Source organism: Microcaecilia unicolor, chromosome 6, assembly GCF_901765095.1.
Source record: "Microcaecilia unicolor chromosome 6, aMicUni1.1, whole genome shotgun sequence".
In the NCBI taxonomy this organism is placed as follows: domain Eukaryota; kingdom Metazoa; phylum Chordata; class Amphibia; order Gymnophiona; family Siphonopidae; genus Microcaecilia; species Microcaecilia unicolor.
In genome coordinates, this window is record NC_044036.1 from 333082805 (window position 1) to 333109526 (window position 26722).

General features: G+C 46.6%; 1 protein-coding gene across 4 annotated transcripts in view; it reads right to left on the minus strand.

The window, feature by feature from the left end:
* WIPI1 (WD repeat domain, phosphoinositide interacting 1) overlaps positions 1-26722 on the minus strand; it is a 65346-nt gene that overhangs the window by 21893 nt on the left and 16731 nt on the right. For all 4 annotated transcript variants that reach the window (XR_003942668.1, XM_030208484.1, XM_030208483.1 and 1 more), the window contains exons 2-8: positions 23988-24070; positions 20394-20563; positions 17049-17145; positions 15326-15423; positions 6900-6992; positions 2955-3025; positions 657-764 (exon numbers count right to left, since the gene is read on the minus strand). Coding sequence is in view for 3 of the 4 variants with exons in the window: in XM_030208484.1 (XP_030064344.1) it covers positions 657-764; positions 2955-3025; positions 6900-6992; positions 15326-15423; positions 17049-17145; positions 20394-20563; positions 23988-24070 (720 nt within the window). In the remaining variant the exon portion in view is untranslated. The remainder of the gene's footprint in view (positions 1-656; positions 765-2954; positions 3026-6899; positions 6993-15325; positions 15424-17048; positions 17146-20393; positions 20564-23987; positions 24071-26722) is intronic.

Sequence of the window (26722 nt, forward strand, 5' to 3'; positions counted from 1 at the left end):
CTCCAGGCTCCGCTCATTCTGCCTCGCCTCACCCTATGCTTGGAATAAACTTCCTGAGCCCTTACGCCAAGCCCCCTCCCTACCCGTCTTCAAATCCTTGCTCAAAGCCCACCTCTTCAATGTTGCTTTCGGCACCTAACCTTTAAACCTTTCAGGAAATCTAGACTGCCCCTATTTGACTGACTGTACATTTGTCCTTTAGATTTGTAAGCTCCTTTGAGCAGGGACTGTCCTTCTGTGTTAAACTGTACAGCGCTGCGTAACCCTAGTAGCGCTTTAGAAATGTCAAGTAGTAGTAGTAGTCTGTGATCAAAGTATGATTTTGTTTTGTATACTGTATTTTATTGCTTGTTTTAGGAATGTGTATGTTTATGGATGATTTGTTTTCTTGTACTCCACGTTGTTAAAAGTGGAATAGAAATACATTTTAACCTTAATTCTAAACTTGGCTGCTAGGACCTTCACAACATTAAACAATTTCAGGTTCTATTACGACTGTGTAACCTTGAGCAAATCAGCTTATTACCTGGTGCCTTTATTCTCTATGTATTCAGGCAGTAGAACTAGTATCATTAATACTGTTTAATATCTGGAATAATGAGTCTCCCTGAGAAATAGTCCCCCCCCCCCCTCCCCCCCGCACACAAGACACAGACCTGTCGGCTAGTTGTTCCAGTTTAAAGATATGCACAGTCTCTGTATTACTGGAGGCACAAAGGAACTGAGAGTCCATACTGAAGACCAGCGAGCTAATGTTCACATACCTACAACAAAGAGGAAAAGCTGCCGTTAGTGGCAAATTCTGCCGGGGATTGTTGCTAGTAAAATCAACCAAATCAGAAAACAACTGCGAAAAGAGACAGGTACGTTGTAATATAAGTTCATGCCTAAAATAGCAGCTACATAGTTGATTGGACATATTGATATAAGTTGTTTGTCTTGTATCTATCATCACCTAGTCCAACTAGCTGAGGTCAATCACTTCATTATTTTAAAAGCAGTATTTCTTCTAAGACTATACAGAAAATGCAAGTTATTGTGTTACAAAAATGCCTTGTACCAAAAGCTTCCTTTGCAGTCTCAATACACATAAAATCAAAGTCACTCTTTTACAGAAAATGTGCACCCATGATTAGAATTAGGGCTGCACATTGAACGCGTTAATAACACAATTAACCTGTTAAAATTTTTAACGCGTCTCTCCCCCACCCGCAAACATTCTGCATTGCTCTGCCTGCACTTATCATCTCTCCGGCACTCTCCCTGCTCCTCATGGCCACTGCACCCAAAGCACACTGCGGGTCGCTCAGCTCCAAGCCTCTCTCTGAAACAAGAAGGTCTGTCAGAGGAGGTGGAACTTCCTGTTGCAGAGAGGCTTCGCATCACCTTATGCCTGGAACAGACTTCCCGAGCCCATACGCCATGCGCCTTCCATGACCATTTTCAAGTCCTTACTCAAAGCCCATCTCTTCTCCCTTGCTTTTGGCGCCTAACCACCTTCCCCATTCATGATACCTACACTGACTACATAGTTTGCTACCTTTAGATTGTAAGCTCTCTTGAGCAGGGACTGTCCTTCCCCATGTTTAAACTTGTACAGCGCTGCGTAACCCTGGCAGTGCTATAGAAATGCTAAGTAGTAGTAGTAGGTTTCGGCAAGGGTAACAATCACAGAGGGCTTTCATTGCAGCGCCTGTGAGGAGCAGGAAGAAGGGGCTGCCCAAGTAAGAAGAGGTGCCACTACCAGCAGAAAAAACAAAAAAAAAGAGAGAGCGATGCAGACGGATGGGCACCTGAGAGGTAAGAAAAGGTGCCAGGAGAAAAATAAGGAACAGAGAAAGAAAGATGGAGACTGCCGGGGGGGGGGGGGGGGGGGGGGGGGGGGGGGGGGGAGAGTGACAGATAACAGAAATAGGGGATAGAAGAATCAAAGAAGGGGGGGGATGATGCACATAGAAGGGAGGGGAGGAAAAAGAGATGGGGAAAAATATGGTTATCATTGATGGAGGGAATGGAAGGAGAGGAGAGGGAGATACCGTGTTTCCCCGAAAATAAGACACTGTCTTATATTAATTTTTGCTCCCAAAAATGCGCTAGGTCTTATTTTCAGGGGCTGTCTTATTTTTCGAGGAAACATCGGGGTTGGATAGGGGTTGGCCCGCCCGCCCTCCATCATTCCTGGAACTAACTTTAAACGCCTCCTTTCACCTTCGCAGCAAGCAGCAGCAGGGCAGGCCACTCCTTCCTTCCGTGTCCCGCCCTCGCCTGATGTAACGTCCGCGAGGGCGGGGCACGGAAGGAAGGAGAGGTCTGCCCTGCTGCTGCTTGCTGCGAAGGTGAAAGGAGGCGTTTAAGGTTAGTTCCGGGAGCGACGAAGGGTGGGTGGAGGGGGGGGCGGCCTTGTCCGGCTCTCGGCGGCCCTGCTTTCAAACAAAAATTTACTAGGTCTTACTTTCAGGGGAGGCCTTATATCTACCAATTCAGGAAAACCTCTACTAGGTCTTATTTTCGGGGGATGTCTTACTTTCGGGGAAACAGGGTAGGAGCAGATGGAATCAGTCATTGATTGAACGTTTAGGATCAATGAAAAAAAAAATGTAAACAACTATGGGACTCATTTTCAAAGCATTAAACTTACAAAGTTCCATAGGTTACTTTGACAATACGCCTCCACGTTTACATGCTAAATTTATTTCAACTCTTTTACATTTCGATCATGCGATCAATCACACGATTAAACATTTTAATCGATGGACAGCCCTAGTTAGAATATATCATGTAGCAGTATGCAACCACTAGAGAAAGTATCAGATCCTAAACTCAGAAAAGCTGCCATCTTGCACCTGCTCAGCGAGCATGTATAGAAGCTTCTAGAAGCTTCTAAAGAGGAGGATGTGCCCCAGGGCTCCACATGTAGGAGTGCTGTCCTGCTTGTCCTTGAAGAACCAACTCACCTCTTCATTCCTCGCCTAAATTCATATAGTTTCTGACCTTCAGGTATGGAAAATACACGGATTACAGTACCCTGTGAGAAAACACAACATCCCAGAAATGTCACACAGCATGCAAAAGGTTAACTGTGTATATTAATGCATATACATCACCTAATGCATCAGCCTTTACAGCGCCAAGCGCGATATTAACTCTCCAGTACTTTCCCTGCTGCAGATGAGATTTTTTTTTTTTTTTTTTTTTGACAGTGATGTGCTGCGACATTATCCCTTGGATTCTATAAAGGTCGCCCAAAATTGGGTGCGGATCCCAGATCGGCGCCCAAATAAAGGGCTCCAATGATTTAATTAGCACTAATTATGAACTGGGCACAGATCTGGTTATAAGCTATTCTGTAACAATGGGCACCTAAACTGAATCATACGCCAATCAAAAGAGGGTGTGGCCATAGGAAGGTCAGGGGCGTTCACAAAAGATGAATAGCGGGGATTCGCGACCAATTTGTGCGCCGATTTACACCGAGTTTCCGCTGGCACAAGTCCTCGCACCCAAAGTTTTCAGCATCGAATTCAGTGCTCAATGCTATTTCTTCACTCAACGCGTCATTAAACTCTGGAATTTGTTGCCAGAGAATGTAGTAAAAGCAATTAGTGTAACGGGGTTTAAAAAAAAGATTTGGACAGCTTCCTAAAAGAAAGCCCATAAGCCATTACTAAAATGGACTTGGGGAAAATCCACTGCTTATTTCTAGGATAAGCAGCATAAAATGTTTTGTACTGTTTTGGGATCTTGCCAGGTACTTGTAACCTGGATTGGTCACTGTTGGAGGCAGGATACTGGGCTTGATGGACCTTCGGTCTGTCCCAGTATGGCAATACTTATGTACTTATGAATGTTCTTTATAGAATAACGCCGAGCACTAATTTCATCAGCACCAAAATTTTTGGGTCTATTTATAGAATCTATTTATTTATTTATTTATTTAGATTTTGCTCACACCTTTTTCAGTAGTAGCTCAAGGTGAGTTACATTCAGGTACTCTGGATATTTCTCTGTCCCAGGAGGGCTCACAATCTAAGTTTGTACCTGAGGCAATGGAGGGTTAAGTGACTTGCCCAAGATCACAAGGAGCAGCAGCGGGATTTGAACTGGCCGCCTCTGGATTGCAAGACTGGTGCTCTAACCACTAGGCCACTCCTAGCCCTATACACACATTTGGGGGAGGGGGGGGAATTCTATATATAGCGCCAAACATTAGGCAGTATTTTGGTGCAGAAAAGCGTTCTAACAGTTGCAAGGCGCTAAATAGAAGATCCACAGAAAAATACACCTATGAGCCCACTTATAGAAAGGCACCTAAGTATTTCCACGTGGATCTGCAAAGGAGGTGTGGCCATGGGAGGGGCAGGGCTTTCCTTTAAAATGCATGCAGTGTTACAGAATTCAGGGGATCCATGCCCAACGTACGCACTGGGGTTTTACTACTAATCATTTCTATAGCACTACTAGATGTACGTAACACTGTACACATTATCCCCAGATTCTACAGAACGCACTTTAAGTTGCGTGTGCAAATTCGATCATATTCTGGATTTGTGCAAGCAACTTAGTCATCAGCGCCAATAATTGCCAATTACTGCCACTAATTGGCATTAATTAGAATTTACGGGCACAACTGTCTCAGTATATTCTGTAACGTGATGCACGTAAATTCTAAGTTGAAAAGGTGATATGGCCATGGTCGTGGGCGTTTCTCAAATTTGTGTGCATGGTTATAGAATACAGCCGGTCTACACCTAATTCAGGCATCAGCATTTATACCGTTTTACTTGGCGTAACTGCCCACAACTAAATTTAGTTGCGCAGACGAGAACCTGGCCTAGTCTATAAACCCTGCGGAAACTTAGGCATATTCTTTAAAGTACGCCTAAATTTAGCAGTATTTTTTTAGGCATGATATATAGAATCCAGTCCTATATGCAGGTACTTTCTGTCCCTAGTGAGCTCATAATCTAGGTTTTTGTACCTGGGGCTATGGAGGGTTAAGTGACTTGCCCAGGGTCACAAGGAGCTGCAGTGGGAATTGAACCCAGTTCCCCAAGATCTCAGTCCGCTGCTCCTCCCCCTGGTTTCAGTTGATGTAACTCCTCGCACCCAAAGTTCAGCACGGATCCCGGCGCTATGCATTATTCTATAAAGAGCGCCGATCCTGGAACACCCACTATAGAATACCATTCAATGCTGAATTTTCAGCCTCATTTACAGAATTTTCCCCATACATTCTAAAATCCTGATCACAAGTTCTAAAAAAACACAACGTGCATAGTAATCAGATAATGTAATATTTGGGGATTTTTCTTTTGGCCTTCTAGTTCCATCTAAAAAAGTAGTCTCTATTGGGGTACACCATCATAAGCCTTCACTTGCAGTTACCTGGGGGTGAGGGGGGCTTTGTTCCCCTCACTCCCATCTATCCTAGCCATTACAGTGAATTCTTCATTGAGGCCAAAGACTGCAACTCCATCCAGAGCCCTAGTATTCCTGCCACTCAAGCCTGCTTACTAGGTGTCTGGCTGTAGTAGCTGGGACCCTCCATGGCATTCTCAACCTCGACCATCCTCAAAGAGCAGAACACAAGCTTGGCTCCAAAATTCAGGTCTCCCATAAAGCTGAGCACAGAACTGCTACTGGGTTATCAGGCCAGTCACATAGTTTTTAAAAATAGAAAGGTTTAACATGTTATCAGCTCACTGCCAGCAGAGTAATGAGGGTATGAGAACCAGGGGCGTAGCCAGACACCAAATTTTGGCTGGGCCTGGGCCCAAGGTGGGTGGGCAGAAGAACCCCACCCCATCCCATAGGTGATTTGGTCTCTCCTCACGCCTGCATGCCATTATGGTCTCTCAAATATCCCTCCTCTCCTGCACACCTTTTAAATTTCAGATTTTCAGTGAGGAGCAACTAATACATTACTCGTAGACCCCACATCCTTCCCACTGATGCAGCTTCCTGTTTCCGCATAGGCGGGAATGCGTCAGAGGGAAGGCTGTGGGGCAGGTGTAAGCAGTATGTATCAGTTGCTGCTTCCTGCAGGCGAAGATCTGCTATTTATAAAAGTATGCAGGAGGGACAGTTGTTGGGAGTTTTCAGCTTGGGAATCTCTGCCGGCCACATCATAGGTGTGCTGCTACTGGTGGGCCTGAGCTCAAAGTAGGCCCACCCAAGCCCACCCTTGGCTACGCCACTGATGAGAACAGTTCTTCTGGATTCCTTGGGCAACTGCCTACAGGATTTCTAATAGTCTCCTGGAGCAATATGGCTCCTTGAAATCCTGGGCAAGTCACTTAACCCTACTTCTACTAGTAGACATACACAGGCGGTTGGTTAGCTTGGCAGAGTTTAAAAAGGGGTTAGACGGTTTCCTAAAGGACAAGTCCATAAACCACTACTAAATGGACTTGGAAAAAATCCACAATTCCAGGAATAACATGTACAGAATGTTTGTACGTTTGGGAAGCTCGCCAGGTGCCCTTGGCCTGGATTGGCTGTTGTCGTGGACAGGATGCTGGGCTCGATGGACCCTTGGTCTTTTCCCAGTGTGGCATTAATTATGCATTACTTATGTACACGAAACACAAATGAGACAGTCCCTACAATCTAATCAAGACAGACAAAAAGAACAAATAAGGGATTAGGGAATTACTTATGGTGGGAATAATTAAAACAGACATTGTCTCGCGTACAAACGTTAAGACTGTAAGCCCCCCAGGGCAAGGAAAATACCTGTTGTATCTGAATGTAACTGGACTTGAGCAGCAACTGAAAAAGTTGTGCACCAAATCCAAATCTCTCTCCTTCCCCTTTCCATCTTAAGGGACTTGTGAGGCTACCTTGACATTGGGTCCCTGATGGGCACAGTCTCTGCATGGACTAGCCACTCAGCTCACCTTCTCAGAAGCACTGGCCAGCTTTGATCCCGTGGAATTGAAAGAGAAGGCAGCAAGCAGGCTATCATGAGCAGGAATAACACATACCGACTTCTATTTGTTGAAAGAAAAGAAAGAAAGTGGGTACAAACACACAGTGAATGCCTTGGTATAACAATCAAACATATAAATGCGCAGTAGAGACTTCCCTCTCTGTCCCGCCCCCGCGTCAATACGTGATGACGGGGGGGGGGGGGGCGGGACAGAGAGGGAAACTGCACCGCCGACGTTGCTACCGCTCCCCCCCCCCCCACTCGGAGTCGCCGCCGCCACCCCTCCACCCGGCCCGGGCCCTCTCTTCCCTTCTGAACTTACAGATCCATTCGCCGAACGCAGCAACGCACATCAGCTGAGCTGCAGTGAGCCCTTCCTTCTTTGCCTGTGGCCCCGCCCTCCTGTGACGTAACGTCAGCGAGGGCGGGACACACACAGGCAGAGAAGGAAGGGGCAGCTCAGCTGATGTGCGTTGCTGCGTTCGGCGAATGGATCTGTAAGTTCAGAAGTGAAGAGAGGGCCCGGGCCGGGTGGAGGGGTGGCGGCGGCGACGACTTCGAGGGGGGGGGAGCGGTGGCGACCGCGGGGGGAGGAAAACCTCTATACCAGCCCATTTTTACGGGCTCAACGGCTAGTGAACCTATATACTACATGCAATCCTGTAACAGTAATGTAATAAACCCAGCTCTGCTTGAAAATAAAGAGAGCGAAAGCTATTTCCAAAGACCAAAAATGTCTTAGTAGGTACAGGCTACTAACAAGGCCAGTGATGGGCAACCTTTTGAGCTTGGTGTGTCAAAATTCGCCAAAAAAAAACGAGCATAACTCGGGTGGTGTGTCACTTCGAGAAAAATCACTGCTACTAGGACCGCCCCCGGGCCCCCCCACCCGAGATCGCTGGGCCCCCCTCCACCCGCTACCGGGCCCAGAACTAACCTTAAAGCCTCCTTTCACGTTGCAGCAAGCAGCAGCAGGGCAGACCTCTCCTCCTTCCTTCTGTGCTCCGCCCTCGCGGACGTTACGTCAGGCGAGGGCGGGACACGGAAGGAAGGAGTGGCCTGCCCTGCTGCTGCGACGTGAAAGGAGGCTTTAAGGTTAGTTTCCAGGAGCGAGGAGGGAGGGCGGACCACACTGCGGCGGCACCGCGTGTCATCGAAAATGGCTACGCGTGTCAGTGCTGACAACCGTGTCATAGGTTCGCCATCAGGGAACAAGGCGCTACTATTATGTTTAAATCATTGATGAAATTCAGAAAACAAGAAGAAATACAGTGCAAGCAGCCTTGAAACAAATATCATCGCATACATTTCCAAAAGTATTAATCCCCATATCCACCCCCTCCCACAACCACCCTCCCAACACTTCCCAGTACTTTATGCCAATCCCTTCTCTGTCCACCTGCTGGATCAGATTACTCTAATTTTACTTGGGAGGGGGCTTGGTTTCTTATAGCTCCACTCCTAGCACTTCACATCCTATACCGCCGGAGAGAGAAAAATTTACTACAAAGCAACGAGCCCTCGGGGGTAACGTCTGTATATATGGCTCCCAGGTTGCAAGAAATTGTTTCCTCCTCCGGGTGGGGGGGGGGGGGGGGGAGGACACAACCACCTGGCGTTCCATCAGCAGAAGTTCAAGGGGCTATTGTTAAAAAAGGTACATTTTAAAATGTAAAGAGAACTAAAAATGGAGCATTTAGGGGTCCCTTTAGCAAGCCGCGCTGAAACGTGGCCGGCGCTGTTGTCAGCACGACTTTTCCCACACGCTGCGGCCAGTAAAATGGTCGCCTTTCCATATTGTTTTGTAATGGCCACGCGCTGATTTCCCACGGAAGGCGCTTACTGCCACCTAAGGGCTCCTGTGCAGTAATGTACTCATGACACCTAATTAGCGCAGGGCACACCTACTCTCCACCCCCAGACATACCTCCCACACCAAAAATAAAAAGGTAAAATTATGTATAATCATACCTGATAATTTTCTTTCCATTAATCATAGCTGATCAATCCATAGACTGGTGGGTTGTGTCCATCTACCAGCAGGTGGAGATAGAGAGCAAACTTTTGCCTCCCTATATGTGGTCATGTGCTGCCGGAAACTCCTCAGTATGTCGATATCAAAGCTCCATCCGCAGGACTCAGCACTTAGAGAATTACACCCACGAAGGGACACTCTGCCCAGCTCACCACCGCCGAAACGGGGGAGGGGAATTAACCCAGCTCATCCCCACACAAGTGGGGGAGGGGAATCCGTCCAGCTCAACCCCGCGGAGCGGGGGAGGGACACCACACCCGCCGATGCGGGGGGATCTGGCTTATCCTGCAACCGCAACCGCAGAAGGAGCTGACTGACCCTAACACCGCCGAAGCGGGAGGGGTACAAAGCTGCCCTACAGCCGCACGAAGCGGGAGGGAGTGCCGGCAGAATTTAAATCTCAATCCAGCCCCGTAAAACGGAGGGGAGAGGAATGCAGCAGCTCACTGTAACACAAACTCGTCTCACTCTTGAAGAATCCAAGTGAAAGAAGAACTTGAACACGAAGTCCTCCTGAAGTAACTGAAGGCTAAACTTGAACCTAAAATTCAACCAGAATATAAACAGTACAGATATCTGGGAGGGGCTATGGATTGATCAGCTACGATTAATGGAAAGAAAATTATCAGGTATGATTATACATAATTTTACCTTCCATATCATCAAGCTGATCAATCCATAGACTGGTGGGATGTACCGAAGCAGTACTCACCCAGGGCGGGACATAGAATCCCTGACCTCAACACTGAAGCTCCAAACCGGGCCTCCGCCCGTGCAGCCACAGTCAAACGGTAATGCTTGGAGAATGTATGAGCCGAAGCCCAAGTTGCCGCCTTGCATATCTCTTCCAAGGAGACGGATCCGGCCTCTGCCCTCGAGGCCGCCTGAGCTCTCGTGGAGTGAGCCTTCAGCTGGATAGGCGGCACCTTCCCCGCGGCCACATAAGCCGCTGCAATGGCTTCCTTGACCCATCTTGCCACTGTAGGCTTAGCAGCCTGCAGACCCTTACGAGGACCTGCAAACAGGACAAACAGATGATCCGATTTCCGGAAATCATTGGTCACTTCCAAGTATCTGATGATGACTCGTCTCACATCCAGATATTTAAGAGCGGAGTACTCCTCTGGGTAGTCCTCCCTACGAAAGGAAGGGAGACAGAGCTGCTGATTCACATGGAAGCGAGAAACAATCTTGGGCAGGAAGGAAGGCACTGTGCGAATAGTCACTCCTGCCTCAGTGAACTGCAGAAAAGGCTCTCGACATGAGAGCGCCTGGAGCTCGGAAACTCTTCTGGCTGAAGTGATAGCCACCAAAAAGACTGCTTTCAACGTCAGGTCTTTCAGAGATGCCCTCGACAAGGGTTCAAAAGGCGGCTTCTGCAATGCTCTTAGCACCAGGTTGAGATTCCACGCAGGCCGCTATAACAGAGTGGAGAGTCTCCATGCGAAAGTGCCGCACTTTCAAGGCCCGATTGACCCCTTTGAGGTCGAGGATAGGCCGGACAGAACCTCCTTTCTTTGGTACCACAAAGTAAATGGAGTAACGTCCCTTGCCAATCTGATTTTCTGGCACCGGAACGACTGCACCCAGGCGGATCAGGTTGTCCAAGGTCTGCTGCACTGCCACAGCTTTGACCGGAGACTTGCAGGGAGAGAGTACGAACCCGTCTCTTAAGGGTCGGCAGAACTCTAGCTTGTAGCCGTCTCTGATGACTTCCAGCACCCACGTGTCTGAAGTTATTGTGGTCCACTCGCCCAGAAACGAGGACAGCCGTCCTCCAATCTGCGCTGGGGCGTGGACCAAGGCCCCGTCATTGGGTACGAGACCCTGGGGGAGGACCGGAGGGAGCACCTCCGGGACGGCGGTCTCTGCGAAAGGAATGCTGCTTGGGGGAGAAATTCCTCTTGAAGGAAGAGGGGGCAGAGGAACCCGACTTGCCCGGGCGGTACAGACGGGCTTCCTGCAACCGTCCTCTGGAGGTACCGGGACGAGTACTAGCCCGAGCCCTGACCTCTGGTAATTTCTTGCCCTTAGACATGCCGAGATCGGTCACGATTTTGTCCAGCTCGACCCCAAAGAGCAGCTTGCCTTTAAAAGGCAATCTAGCCAGGCGGGATTTAGAGGCGTGGTCAGCAGACCAATGTTTCAGCCAAAGCCACCGCCGCGCAGAGACTGTCTGAGCCATGCCTTTAGCTGAGGCTCTCAAGACATCATACAGCAAGTCTGCCAAATAGGCTAAGCCCGATTCCAGGGCCGGCCAATCAGCCCTCAAGGAATGATCCGAGGGGGGAAGCCCGCTGCACCATAGTCAGGCACGCCCTGGCCACATAGGAGCCGCAAACTGAGGCCTGCAAACTTAAAGCAGCTGCCTCAAAGGACGACCTTAAGGCCGCCTCCAATCTTCTGTCTTGGGCGTCCTTTAGGGCCGTGCCACCTTCCACCGGCAACGCCGTTTTCTTAGTCACCGCAGTGATTAAAGAATCCACGGTAGGCCACAGATAGGCCTCACGTTCACTCACAGCCAAAGGATAGAGGCGGGACATAGCCCTAGCCACTTTAAGGCTCGCTTCCGGGACATCCCATTGAGCCGAAATTAAGGTGTGTATGGCATCATGCACGTGGAAGGTTCTAGGCGGGCGCTTCGTCCCCAGCATAATGGCAGAGCCAACAGGGGCTGAGGGAGAGACGTCCTCCGGAGAGGAAATCTTCAAAGTGTCCATGGCCTGTAACAACAGGTTGGGCAAATCCTCTGGGCTAAAAAGCCGCGCTGCAGAGGGGTCATCCGCTCCATCCGAGCGGGGATCCGTCTCCTCCAAGGAATCCGCAAAGGACCGTTGGGAGACCTCAGACACGCTGCCCTCATCTACATCGGAGGAGACAAAGTCCTCCAAGGCCTGGAAATCAACCCGAGGGCGTTTACCTCTGGGAACCTCAACCTCTTTACCAGAAGAGGGAGCAGGGGCAGCGTTTTGCATGAGGAAAGCCTGATGCAGCAGCAAAACAAACTCGGGGGAGAAACCCCCCAGACTGTGCACTTCCGCAGCCTGGGCAACAGCCCTAGACGCACCCTCAACCGGCGCTCGCAAGAGCGGGGGAGAGACATGCTGCGCATCCAAAATGGCGTCCGGCGCGACACTCCGCGAAGGAGCCGCGCGGGAAGAACGGCGCTTAACTTCAGCCGCTTTTGTGCCGTCGCCCAAATTAAGGGCGTTCATGGCATTAATGTCTCCAACCTCAAGGGCGGCCCACGAAGAAGCCGTCCGAGCCGCGTGGCCGGCCAAGATGGCGGAGGCGAGGAGCGGGGGATGGGCGTTTATGGCGGGAAAAACCGCCACGCCGGAGGAAGGACCGGGACATTCATCGGTCACGAAACTGTCACCCAACAAGGGCGAATCAGGCTGTAAGACCCCCGCATCCCCTCTAGAAGCGCTCAAGCGATCCGGGGAGCGACCCTTTGCGCCCTCGCCCTCCGACGCCATATGCCACGAGGAGAAGAATCGGGGAACCCCCTGCCCGCTATAAAAAGGTAAAATTACCTACTTGCCGCTCCGAGCTGTAACGAACTGGTGTCCCAGTGAGTAGCTGCAATGAACGTTTAAATAAACGTCGAAATAAACGCCTTTAAGGACGTTTAAATTTTTTTTTTTTTTTTTTTTAACGGAGCCAGCGGGAGGGGGGGAGAAAAGGAGGGACCTGGCACCACCAGGTTTGCACTTGCTCAAAAGAGCCCTCAACCCCAGGCCTCAACAAAACCTAAGGATTAGGCTTGGAGGCCTAGCCAGAGCTGCTGCTGTGTGTGACCACCACCTGCTGAGATAGAGAACATACTGAGGAGTTTCCGGCAGCACATGACCACATATAGGGAGGCAAAGTTTGCTCTCTATCTCCACCTGCTGGTAGATGGACACAACCCACCAGTCTATGGATTGATCAGCTTGATGATATGGAAATATATTTTTTAACGGAGTAGCGTACACTAATGGCCAAACTACTGCAAGACACCTTAGCACATCCCGTGGCGCTGCTCTTTTATTATTTATTACATTTGTACCCCGCGCTTTCCCACACATGGCAGGCTCAATGCGGCTTACATAGTACCGTGTTTCCACGAAAATAGGACATCCTCTGAAAGTAAGACCTAGTAGAGGTCTTGCTGCAATTTGAAAATATAAGGCCTCCCCCGAAAATAAGACCTAGCAGGGGAGGCCTTATTTTTTTCCGTGTGACAGGCAGGCGCTACTGCCTACCGTGGCTTTCTTTGGAAAACTGCTGCTAGGGTTATGAGTTATACTGACTACCTCCTATTAGGCAGCCCAATCTCACAATGAAACACACGTCGGTGCTAATTTTCCAGAATTTCTTGAACCTATCTATTTCTATCTCTTGTTGCCTTTGGTGCTGCAAGACAAATAAGATACAATTCCATGTCAGAAGTCTCAGGGGCCCTTTTATTATTTAATACATTTGTACCCCGCGCTTTCCCACACATGGCAGGCTCAATGCGGCTTACATAGTACTGTGTTTCCCCGAAAATAGGACATCCTCCGAAAGTAAGACCTAGTAGAGGTCTTGCTGCAATTTGAAAATATAAGGCCTCCCCCGAAAATAAGACCTAGCAGGGGAGGCCTTATTTTTCGGGGAAACATCGGGGTCACCCCCCCACCCGAGATTGCCGGCTCCCCCCGCCCTCAGTCGCTCTTGGAACTAACCTCTTAACCGCTTCCTTTCACCTTCGCACTCGCCGCAAGCAGCAGGGCTGGCCACTCCTTCCTTTCGTGTCCCGCCCTCGCCTGACGTTACGTTAGGCGAGGGCGGGACACGGAAGGAAGGAGTGGCCTGCTCTGCTGCTTGCGGCAAGTGCGAAGATGAATGGTGAAAGGAAGCATTTAAGAGGTTAGTTCCGGGAGCGACTGAGGGCAGGGGGAGCTGCCGATTGAGGGGGGGAGCCGGCGATCTCGGGTGGGGGGGTGACCCCGATGTTTCCCCGAAAAATAAGGCCTCCCCTGAAAATAAGACCTAGCAGGTCTTGGGGAGCAAAATTTAATATAAGACAGTGTCTTCTTTTCGGGGAAACACGGTAACAATATAAAGAATTACAAAGTCGTAAAAAGAGTGAGCAATTTGTAGTAAACGCAATATTAATGGGGTTAACGGATAAGTAAATTGAACATAGGAGGAATTGGGTGCAGAAGGAAATGAGCGTTGGGAGGTAGGCGTAGAAAGATGGAGAGGAATGGATACAGTGGTGGAAATAAGTATTTGATCCCTTGCTGATTTTGTAAGTGTGCCCACTGACAAAGACATGAGCAGCCCATAATTGAAGGGTAGGTTATTGGTAACAGTGAGAGATAGCACATCACAAATTAAATCCGGAAAATCACATTGTGGAAAGTACTTATTTCCACCACTGTATGGGGTAGCAATAAGGATAATGGGAAACACGGTCAATGTATAAACAATCGTCAATAAGAATCATGTGGGCAGGCTTTAGTTGTTGAATCGTTAGGGTAGGCTATCTTGAAGAGATGGGTCTTCAGTGCTTTTCTGAAGGGCAAAAGGCCGTTAATGGTATGGTGGGTTTTTACTAAGCTGCGTAGGTGCCTACGTGCACCCAACACACGCCAAATTGGAGTTACCACCCGGTTACTGCGTGGCCATTTTGGCACGCATCCGTTACACACGTCTCAAAAAATATGTTTTATTTTCTGGCGCATGGTATTTGATGCGCTTAGACCATTACTGCCCGGTTACAGCATGAGACCTTACCGCTAGGTCAGTGGCTTGCGGTAAGGTCTCAGACCCAAAATGGACGCGCGGCAATTTTCATTTTGACGCATGTCCGTTTTCGACAAAAACAAAAAGGCATTTTTTGTAGGTGCACTAGAAAATAATTCTGCATGCGCCCAAAACATGTGTCTACACTTCTGCAGGCCATTTTTCAGCGCACGTTAGTAAAAGGACCCCCTCAATTTTCTAAGGGGCCCTTTTACTAAGCCGCGTAAGCGTCCACATGCGCCCAACGCGCGCCAACATGAGTTACCACATGTCCACCACGTGGTTCTTGCGGTAATTTCATTTTTGGCGCGTCTGATACGCACGTCTGAAAAATAATTTTTATTTTCAGACGCGTGTATCGAACGCGCGCTAAGTGGCATTTGGCGCGCGAAGGTCATTACCACCCGGTTACTGCGTGAGCCTTTACTGCTAGGTCAACGGTTGGCGGTAAGGTCGCAGACCCAAAATGGATGTGCGGCAATTTTGATTTTGCCGCACTTCCCATTTTCGGCAAAAAGTTCTAAAACGGACCCCAACGTGCATTACTGGCAGCGGTCTAAAACCCACAGTCGAGGCACACTTACCAAACTGTTTGCATCGTAGACAACAATTTCCCCGATGTCACAGCTACCAGGGTACGCCAGGTAAGAATTGGAATGGTTGATAGAAAGTGCGCATAACCCTACCAGAAGGAGAGATGTCAATGAAGAAGACCCAAGGGAATATAGATATTGCACAGAATCATCAATCCCAACAAACCCGAAGTGAGCCAAATGTTCTACGAGCTCTGTACTAAGCATATTCAAAGCTGTAAACCCTATCGACACCTCAGCAAATCCTTATTTTCCTGTTAAGTGTTCAAATCTCAAAACCAATTAAAAGCTTGCAACAATGCACAAGAGGAACAGAACCAAACACAATGCTTAATTACTAGTACTAGTTCTCATAAAAAAACATGGCATTAAAATTACAGGTCAAATTAAGGGTAATAAGCAAGCCACGGAATGTAAAAATAATAGAAAAAAAATCATCTAAACAAGGAGAGGAATCAAAATATTTACATAAAACGGGAAGAACTGAAACTAAAACCGGTTTAATTCCTAAATTATTTGGAATTTTACTATTAAAAGAAAAAAAATCTATAAAATCTATAAATCTCTTTTTTTTTTTTTTTTTTGGAAAGAACAAAGCAGCCAGAATTAAGATACAATTTGATTCAAAAATAAAAAAAATTGTTTTCTTAGAGGATAGAGGATTTCATTGTCTACGCCTTTGGCTTCTTGAGCCACTAATTTTAGAATCAACACTCTGCAATTTGTTTGCTAATTTTTCTTTATTAAGACCATCTTTCTAATTTGATTTTATGTTAATGATGTTAATTTGATCATATTTACTTATAATCAAACTTGATGTGTACCAAGATTTTCTTGATGTATATTTTCAAAATAAAAAATAAATAAAAATTGTAAATCAGAAAAAAAAACAGTATAAAAACCTAACTCACCCAGAGAAATATATATATATATATAAGCAGTTACCATAAAGTCGCTCTAGTAAGCACACACACACATGCACACACCAAAAACCACAACCCACTTAAAATATCAGTGGCAAACACAGTTTGATTGAAATAGCTTAGTGCTCTGTCAGCATTGTTACGCACGAACAGCTAGCGCAGCTTGATAAAAAAAGAGCCCTCAGAAAATGTGTTATTAGAAGCATGTTTAAAAGAAGTAACTGTGCCAATTCATATACAATAGTTACATCAAAACTAGAGGCTGAACGAATTTCAGTTTTGGCTTTTGGCACTGAAACTGGCCCGCAATATGCCAGAGCATTTTTGTTTGAAACCGGAACTGTACTGTGAAGCCTGCAGCCCCCCCTCCCCTCCCCTCCCCCAAGCAGCTTGCTCCCAGAACAACAGGTCGGCCCCCTCCTGCCCCTCCACCTCTCCTGAACCTATCCTGGTAGCCATTTTGTCAGCACGGGCAGGAGCAACTGGGGGCTGCTCCTGCCCCTCTAGACCACCAATTGTGATTCCAGGAGAGGGGCTCCTTGTGTCAAACTGCATTCCCTCTGCTCAGGATGTGGGGGAGCCAACCTGTGGTTCCGAGAGAAGGCTCCTTGTGTTGGGTGGTGGAGGAGGAGGGGCTGTTCTTTGTTCAGGGCCCAGGTCAGTTGTAGTTTTGGCCAAAACCAACAAAACTGATTCCAGTTGCTCTCTAATCAAAACGTACTTTCAAATTTGAAAATTCTGCCACTGAAAACAGGAACAGCTCATTAAAAGCAGACATCCTGCTCACCTACCTGTCAGGTTTCGTGGGATTTCAAGGAGAGTCTTCAGGAGTTTCATGTCTTTAATGTTATGAATATAAATAGATTCTTCCAGGCAGACTATCAGCCTCTAGAAAAGCACAGAGAGCAAAGATACTGTAAAGAAAGCAAAAATCCTATCCCAACACTTGGACAGAGAAGCCTGGATATAAAATACTACAGTAATATGGCAAAAGAGAAGGAAGATTAAAGGCCTATTCGGATCTGCTCCAGTTTATAGCTTTTGGCATAACCTCACACCACCAGAACAAAGACAACTGTATTAATGGGTATCTACAATCATTTTATCTGACAGGAACCCCAAAATATTGCTCCAGTGGATTTAGAAATACAGAAATTGCAACCAAAAGCACTGCCAGTAAGGGGACCATTTTAATACCTGGACGCTAACATTTACGTTCCATCATGCCACCTAAGTACCATTGGGGCTCATTTTCAAAGCACATAGCCTTACAAAGTTCCATAGTAACCTATGGAGCTTTGTAAGGCTAAGTGCTTTGAAAATACGCCTAATAGTCACACAACACCTAAGTGCTACCTCTAGCAGCCACCTGGGTTTAACCCTGCGGCCACCTAGAGGGTCTGCCCCAGCACTACCCAGGCCTGTTTACACCTGCGCATGTGCTCCTACACTGGCATACCCTCCATTCACTGCACTGGGTTCTGCTTGCTTCTGGGTGAGTATCCCACATGCAAGTTATCCCTCGGTGGATTCTAAGGACACTGGGGCCACAATCCCTTGGGTCCCACAGCTCCTAGAAAACACCCGCAGACCGAGAACACAAACCACTAGGATTCTAGTCAGTCCAGGACAACGGAGCTAACAGACCATTAGGTTTATTATCATAAAAAAGGTAGAGCATTGAACAGGAAAAAGGTGCAAACATTAACAGGTAAAATAACAGGAATCAACATTAAAACTAACTAAACACTGTCTTACTACCTAAGTAGTACCTGGGGAGTTCAGGAAAAATAAATGTTCATAGGATTTGAACAGTGTTTCAGTGCAGAGGTCTCTTCCCTCCACACTCCCACTCTTGAGACTGGAGAATTCCAGCACATTCTGGCTAGATCTTGAGCTTCAGGGCCTAGATACTAACACTAAGGGTTTCTGCCCAACAGAACTGCAGGTAATCTTCCCCAGGGGTTTTCCTCTTTCTTTGGAGAATATAAGCTGAAAGGAAAACAGACTCTACTACAGCTATAAAGCAGAGGACAGACACCACCTGCTGGCCACACAAGGGAAATGCACTGAAGGAGAAAAATAAAACAACATCACAGGTCACAGGCAAGAAAATCCAGTGGCGTACCAAGGGGGGGGGGGGGGGGGGATCCGCCCTGGGTGCACGCTGCTGGGGGGTGCCGCGGCGCACGCCTGTCAGCTCCGAGTTTGCTAACTTCGCTTGTTCGCTGCAGCTCCCTCTGCCCCGGAACAGGTTACTTCCTGTTCCGGGGCAGAGGGAGCTGCAGCGAACGAGTGAAGTTAGCAAACTCGGAGCCGACAGGCACGCGCCGCAGCACCCCCTCCCCAGTGGCGTGCACCCGGGGGAGGGGGGTCATTTTACAGGGGGGGGGCGCATTGGCGATCCGCCCCGGGTGTCATCCAGGCTAGGAACACCACTGAGAAAATCCCCCATTTCTGCACAGCCATTCTGCAAACACTCGCTTAACTTACATAGCGCACATTTGAAGCATTGGTGGGACTCCTACTTACAATATTCTGTAAGTTTCGCACTGCTTCCAGTTCCACTAGCTCTAGCTGGTTATGTTAGTATTTTAGAAAGGAAAGTAGGCACCTACCACATGCCCTCTGGAAGTCTAAATTCTAGGTACCCTGTTAAAAATGCCAATATCTCTGCTTGGTCTATCTTGTGTTATCTTCAGTAGTTTATCCAGCCTGGTAGGTGACACAAACATGTTTATTTCCGTTTGCTACAGAGCAAACATGCACGAGTGTGTCTGCCAGCACTGGTTCCACAAAAAAGTGGCGCTCTTAAGAGAGGTAACTGTACGCTGCTCTTTAAGACATAATTCAGTCACATCCACTTATGAAGCCAGTTTAAAACTCTGCCCTTGGAAGTACACCTCCTCTGTCCTCATAGGCTACTATGTTTTATTTGGTGAGCTCAGAAAAAAAGTATTTTCTGAATTTTTAAAAGCAAAGAATTTTATCGGAGAAACAAATAAGAGCTACAAATGTGATTCAGAAATGGCCTAACGACAGAAAATTTACCGTTCCTGCCGCATGAAACTACACCGTGGCAGAGGAGCTAGCAGTTAAATGATCATGCTGCGATATTGGTGACTCGTAATTCAAATCCTACCTACTCAGTCTCAAGCACGGCCCTAAACACTAAAGTTATCAGAACTGGTAACTGATTTATGTTTTATTATGAAGCTATTATCTTCTTGTATTTTATTGTACAGTGCTTGATATTTGTATAATATATGGAAGCTGTGTAAGACTCATTGATTTTTTTTTTTTGGATGGTGTGATTCAGAAACTGAACGGACATAAATGATCTTCTTACTGGCTTATGTTTCAACAGTTTTATTGATGATACAACATATTTAACAGTCAATAAACTCAGTATATAACCATTTGCATACGATACAATCTGAATTAAAGCAAGATAATAAACTCATCATCAAAGTTTTAACATTTCCTCCCCCCCCCCCCCCCCCCACCCAATTCCACCCCCCTCTCCTTCAAGGTGTAATATTCACATCTTAATACTGGAAAACTATATCTCATGAGCCAACACAGATCTGGGCGATTCAAATAGTAGGTATTATACAAGAGAAAGCTTAAGAAGCCCACTGTCGTCCCCCCCAAGTCCCTCCCTCCCCCTTTACAATACCCTAAAGTAATCCATGTAATTCCATCCCCCCTCCTACTAAGCCAAATCCCTCCTCCCATCCCTCTCCCCCTCCCTTTAACCCACCCCCTAATGATGCAGTGTCCCTCCCTCGCTCTGCCCTTCCCTAAACTTCCCATGGAAATCCATTCAATACTTGACTGCGTGCCCAGTGTGATAAATTAGACAAATAAGCTTCCCAAATTGCAAGAAACCTCCGCTGCCTTCCAGGGGACAACCTTGCCCCCCTTGATTCCCATGTCATCAGCTCATGCAACTTATTCCTCCAGTGCCAGAAGGAGTGGGGGGGGTGACCCTGAGTCCAATAAAGAAGAATGCATTTCTTCCCCAAAATACATGCTTTCCCCAAGAATAGCTTCTTTCTTACTGGCTTATCTGTGCACCATGCATCGTCCCAGCCCAGCAGTCAAGAGCCAGCCTTCTGTTTTGTTTTTTTTACCTGTCGATTCAGTCGGACAGAGAGGATGTTACTGGAATAGCTGTAGTTACAAATTTCTGTTCCTTTCTTAAAATGATAGACGTTCATCTGACGAGGCTTTGTGTGACTGACCACCACCACCAAGCTACTGGAAAAGAGGCGTTCCACGATGTACACGTCTGGCATTTCATCTAGAGATGGATACAAGAAACACAGTCTCAAATTCCTTATGGCACAGACACAGGCTCGTCTAATCAATTCACAAAAGTTTCAGTCACTCAGGGGCCCCCCTTTCACTAAGGCCCGTAGGCACCTACACGCGTACAATGCCCCTCAAATTAGAATTAGCGCCCGGCTACCTACTACTACTATTTAGCATTTCTATAGCGCTACAAAGCGTACGCAGCGCTGCACAAACATAGAAGAAAGACAGTCCCTGCTCAAAGAGCTTACAATCTAATAGACAAAAATAAAGCAAACAAATCAATTAACGTGTAGAGGAAAAAGGAGAGGAGGGTAGGTGGAGGCGAGTGGATACAAATGGTTACGAGTCAAAAGCAATGTTAAAGAGGTGGGCTTTCAATCTAGATTTAAAGATGGTCAAGGATGGGGCAAGACGTAGGGGCTCAGGAAGTTTATTCCAGGCGTAGGGTGCAGCGAGACAGTAGGCGCGAAGTCTGGAGTTGGCAGTAGCGGAGAAGGGAACAGATAAGAAGGATTTATCCATGGAGCGGAGTGCACGGGAAGGGGTGTAGGGAAGGCCGAGTGTGGAGAGATACTGGGGAGCAGCAGAGTGAGTACATTTATAGTAGAAGAAGTTTGAACAGGATGCGAAAACGGATAGGGAGCCAGTGAAGCGACTTGAGTAAAGTGTTCCCCGGGTGGTAATTCTAATTTTTACGTTCATCCGATATGCACAGCAGAAAATATTTTTTTTATTTTCTACCGTGTGGCACTAACTGGGCAGTAATCGGCAGTGTACGCGCACTGACGATTACCGTCTGATTAACGCATGAGACCTTAATACTAAGTTAATGGGTGGCGGTAAGGTCTCAGGCCCAAAATGGACGCACACCAATTTTTTATTTTGCTGCACGTCCATTTTTGGCCCCCCAAAAAAGGCCTTTTTTGCAGCTGCGCAAAAAAATAGACTTGTGCGCGTACAATACACACGCCATTTTTTGGTGCGCCTTAGTAAAAGGACCCCTCAGCCAACCCGCTAAAAAATTAAGAGAGTCAAATTTGTCTGGCAGATCGACTGTAGCTGGACTATCTACTAGTTATCAATTGTTTAGAAAACAATGTTATTAAAAGGTAAGACATTTTTTGATTTACTTTTGGGATCTCAATCAACTTGGCAGTCTATGTAGAATCAATACCAAAAGTACAAGAGTGAAAACCAGTTACAGAAATGTAGTAAGATGTGAAATGAGGATTATTGACTACTAGTAAAACATGCCCGTTTCTTGCGGCAATGAAACGGGCGCTAGCACGGTTTCCGTCCGGTCCTCCCCCCCCTCCCTACTCACCCCGTCGGCTTTCGTCTGCCATTGTTGCGGACCTCAGTCGGCACGCCACCGTCAATCTGCTGACATTGCTCCGCCCTCGACACAGTGGTTTCGGTGGCTTCACCACCACGAAGGCTTCGAACCGCAAGGAAGTGCCCGGAGGACCTGACGGTGACGTCAGTGTCCTCAGAACGTTGAGGGTGAGTTTTATTATATAGGATTGTTTCATTTGCTATTAAGTCAATAAAACTACTCACCATGGGCTACCATTTGGAAAGGTCGTGGGGATCTAGGAGGTCACATGTTCAAGTATTTAAACTTCAAAGTCCATGCAATGATTCATAAGATCATATACGGAGAATCCTCTAGCTACATGAACGACTTGATCGACCTCCCAACCAGAAACAGATCAATGTCCTCACGTACTTACCTTAATTTACACCTTCCCTCCTGCAAAGGAATTAAATACAAAAAATCCTATGCATCCAGTTTTTCATTTCTGGGCAGCCAGCTATGGAACGCTTTACCAAGATCCATCCGAACAATTAACGATTATCTTCCCTTCAGAAAAATGTTAAAGACACATCTCTTCAAGCAAACTTACCCTAAACCATGTCTCCCAAATCCTTATATTCATCCCCAGTCCTCACGTCTCCTTCTTCCCACATCACACCCTTCCCAATCTCTTTCCTCTCTCTTGCCTTATTTACCTTTACATGTTCATATTTTCTTAAACCTTACTACTATTATGTTTATATCAGGTTGTAATATTCTCCATATAATCTATATAAATAAATCCCACCTTGAACGTTCTGAAACTCCCTCCAACTGTGGCAGTGAAGTCCTGAACTGCTGTAGTCCTCCTGGCTATTCGGACTACTCACCACCGCCCTCAGCCACGCCCCTTCTGCGACCTACGCCACGCCCCAACTGGACATAAAAAGCACCATGAACGTTCTGAACCACACTTTGAAGCTTCAAAAGTTTGTATGTTCGAAGCTCTGTAACCACTTTTAACCACAGTACATCTGGGCGCCGCCATGATCTGAAACGAGCGTCACAGCTGCAACACACCAATAGGAATACAACAAGGGAGGAGCGTCTGAGGCGAAGGCGTCAGTCGCCGTTGCCACGCAACGGAATGCAATCACGCGTCATGCACCTATCAAACAAAAGAAGGGGCGGACCTACGGCTCACTCAATACGTGCGCCTCCATCGTTCCCATGCACCTATCAAAGAACTCAAAGAAAAGGAAGGAGCTCTGAAGCCTCGAAAACACAGTCTCTGGGCCCGGAAAACCTTGCTAGAGCCCGTTTCATTTCTGTCAGAAACGGGCCTTTTTTACTAGTACTTTATAATTCTATTTACTACGTAAGCCGCATTGAACCTGCTGTATGTGGGAAAGCGCGGGGTACAAATGTAATAAATAAATTTAATCTATTACAACCCCTTGTGGTTAAACATGGAAAGGAATGTGGGTGTGGGCAGGAACTACACATGCTCATCTACCCAAGGTGGTGGGGGTACAGAGCACAGGAACAACAAAAAACGTTTTTTAATAGTTGTATTCTTGCATTATTATTAATTGTCTTGTACTGCTTCTTCTTAATTTGTTATGTAAGCCACATTGAACCTGAGCTTTCTTGGGAAAATGCGGGGTAGAAATTATAAATATTATGTAAAGAAAGACTAAGGAAAGAGATCTTGGAAGCAGGCCACACTACAGCTGGTTGCTGGGCTATATCCCTGAAGTATGAACAGGAATAACTAGGTGAACTTGAATGGCCAGTTGGTCATTTTCTACAAAAACAATCCACATTATACACAGGAAGTATTTAGTCTGGACTGTGTAGAATTCCCTAGAGTTTGTTCCCTGGCAAGCCCTGCCTTTGTCCTCATGAGGAAAGAGTGAACAAGAGTGTGATCCAGTATAAGGTTTAAAACTCATGACTCTCCTTATAAAAGCACCTAACAGGCATTCAAGAGCAAAAATACTGCCAACACACTTGGGGACAAAAAAGGACTAGCAAAAACCTGCCATTTCCCAGTTCACTGAGTGCATGATGCTATCTATGTAGCTTGAAATACAAACACATGCATACTTACTGCTTTCATGGACCAGGTCTAATTGTTCGACAGAGCCCAAGGAGAAAAGTTTGTAGCCAGTTTTGGTTCCAATTGCCAGAGAGCTGTGGAATACAAACAGATGTTTGACCATTACTAAAAGCCTCAGTACAGATTCTTGGCACAGGAACAAACTCAATAAGGCCTGAATAAGCTGCACCAACAAGTAAATCCATGGAAGAAAACATGGTACGGTCTGGGAAGATTTCATCTTCACAAATGGAAGGACCCCACCTGCTGCGCATTTTGGAGGTAATTCTATAAATCATGTTTTGCAAAAAAAATGGTTATTCTTTCTTGACTATTTTTGTTATTAATAGATTTTTATGTATTAATTTGTTTTTCCTACTTTTGTACTCCAGCAAGATTAATGCTGATTAGATTAAAATTTGGAATCCGCATGTATATTTTTCTTTATTATAAAATTACACATATGTAAGTGGGAAAAGTAAACGCACAGAAAGCAGAAGCTATTTTGCACGATCATGTGTAGGCATTCCTGGGGGTGTAGTTTAGGATGAACAGGGGCAGAGTTGTGATATATGCCAAATATTTGCAAAGTGGTGTGTGCACTACCTCAGAGCAGGTAGCAAATCCGTGTGCTCCTAGGGACAGGTCTGGACATCTGTCTTAGAAATGACAAATGGCTGGTTATAAGCATTCTCTGAGCCTCCCCCCCCCCCCCAATGCCCTTCCTATGGCTACACCCCTTTGGAGTTCCATACAATGAAATTTAGACATACGTTATAGAATAGGGCAAAGGGAAGATCTGTGCATAACTCCTAATTACTGCAAATTAATTGCTCATTAACACCAATTATGGATCCTCAGAAGCTTAGCCGAGATTCGGTGGCGGAACCGGTGGTGGGAGGCGGGGCTGGTGGTTGGGAGGCGGGGCTAGTGCTGGGCAGACTTCTACGGTCTGTGCCCTGAAAATGACAGATTCAAATCAAGGTAAGGTATACACAAAAAGTAGCACATATGAGTTTATCTTGTTGGGCAGACTGGATGGACCGTGCAGGTCTTTTTCTGCCGTCATCTACTATGTTACTATCTAGCACATTTTCAAAGCACTTAGGCTCCCAAAGTTCCATAGAAACCTATGGAACTTTAGGAGGCTAAGTGCTTTGAAAATATGCCTCTATGTTACTGAGTTCAATTCCCACTTCAGGCACAGGCAGCTCCTTGTGATTCTCGTCAAGTCACTTAACCCTCCATTGCCCCATGTAAGCCGCATTGAGCCTGCCATAAGTGGGAAAGCACGGGGTACAAATGTAACAAAAATAAAAAATAAATAAAATAAATAAATAAATATTGATTGTTAATGCCTAAGGGGACCTTTTACTAAGGCACGGAAAGGTTAATGCGCGCCAAATCGGCATTAACGCCAGGCTAGTGCATGCACCTGGAAATATTTTTACATTTGGTGCACAACGAATCCCGCAGTAGAAAATAATTTTCTGTTTTCTACTGCGGGGGCATTCCTGGCAGTAATCAGAAGTTGGAACACACTGCATGGTTACCACGTGGGCAGCGTGTGACCCCTTACCACTAGGCCAATAGGTGGTGGTAAGGGGTCAGGCCATAAATAGGCGTACGCTAGTTTTAATTTGAGTGCATGCCCATTTCCCGGCCCATTAAAAAAGCCACGGTAAAAAATGGCCCAGCGTGTGCCTAAAATATGCGCCCATGCTACCGCAGGCCACTTACCGTGGCTTAGCAAAAGGACCCCTGATTTATTCATTTACACATGGATCTAGGATCCACTCTCAGGAAGTCTATTCCAGTCATATGGTGCAGCAAGATAAAAGGAACGGAGTCTGGAGTTAGTGGTGGAGGAGAAGGGTGCAGTTAAGAGAGATTTACCCAGTGAACGGAGTTCCTGGGGAGGAATTTAGGGAGATATGAGAATGGAGAGGTACTGAGGAGCTGCAGAGTGAAAGCACTTATAGGTCAATAAGAGGAGTTTGAACTTTATACGGAAACGGATAGGAAGCCAGTGAAAATAAACCAACAACTTAGCTTATACGAAGCAGGCTTTACTCTGCACGGCATAAGCTCTACGGAGCGTTAGGAAGGATAAATATTGGAAGCGCTACTGAAGCGCCAACAGCTCCTGAGGAAGCGACGTGCAGTGAAACGGAGGGGGCTCCGTAGAGCTTATGCCATGCAGAGTAAAGCTGCTTCATAGAAGCTGTTGCTGGTTTATTTTCAACTTGGACTTTTCAAGTGGAAAAGCAGAAAAAGTACAAAATGATTAAAAAAAAAAACAAAACTAAAAAGGATGGTGGGAGGTTTTTGACTTATGATGTATCAGCAAGCAGCTAGGTTATAGTAGTACCACTGTAAAAAAAAAAACAACGGAAGTCTTTACTCCGTTGTAATAGTTACTTTATTGGTGCGTGTAGTAGAGGAGTGTGGTAGCCGTGTTAGTCCACTCTTAAGGTTATCAATAGAAATCAAACAAAATAAAACATGGAAAAGAAAATAAGATGATACCTTTTTTATTGGACATAACTTAATACATTTCTTGATTAGCTTTCGAAGGTCGCCCTTCTTCCTCAGATCGGAAATAAGCAAATGTGCTAGCTGACAGTGTATATAAGTGAAAACATTCAAGCATTACTATGACAGTCTGACAGGATGGGGGTGGGTCGGAGGTATGCATGGGGACATCAAAGCATTTCATTGATATTCTAACAGGGTGGGTGTGGATA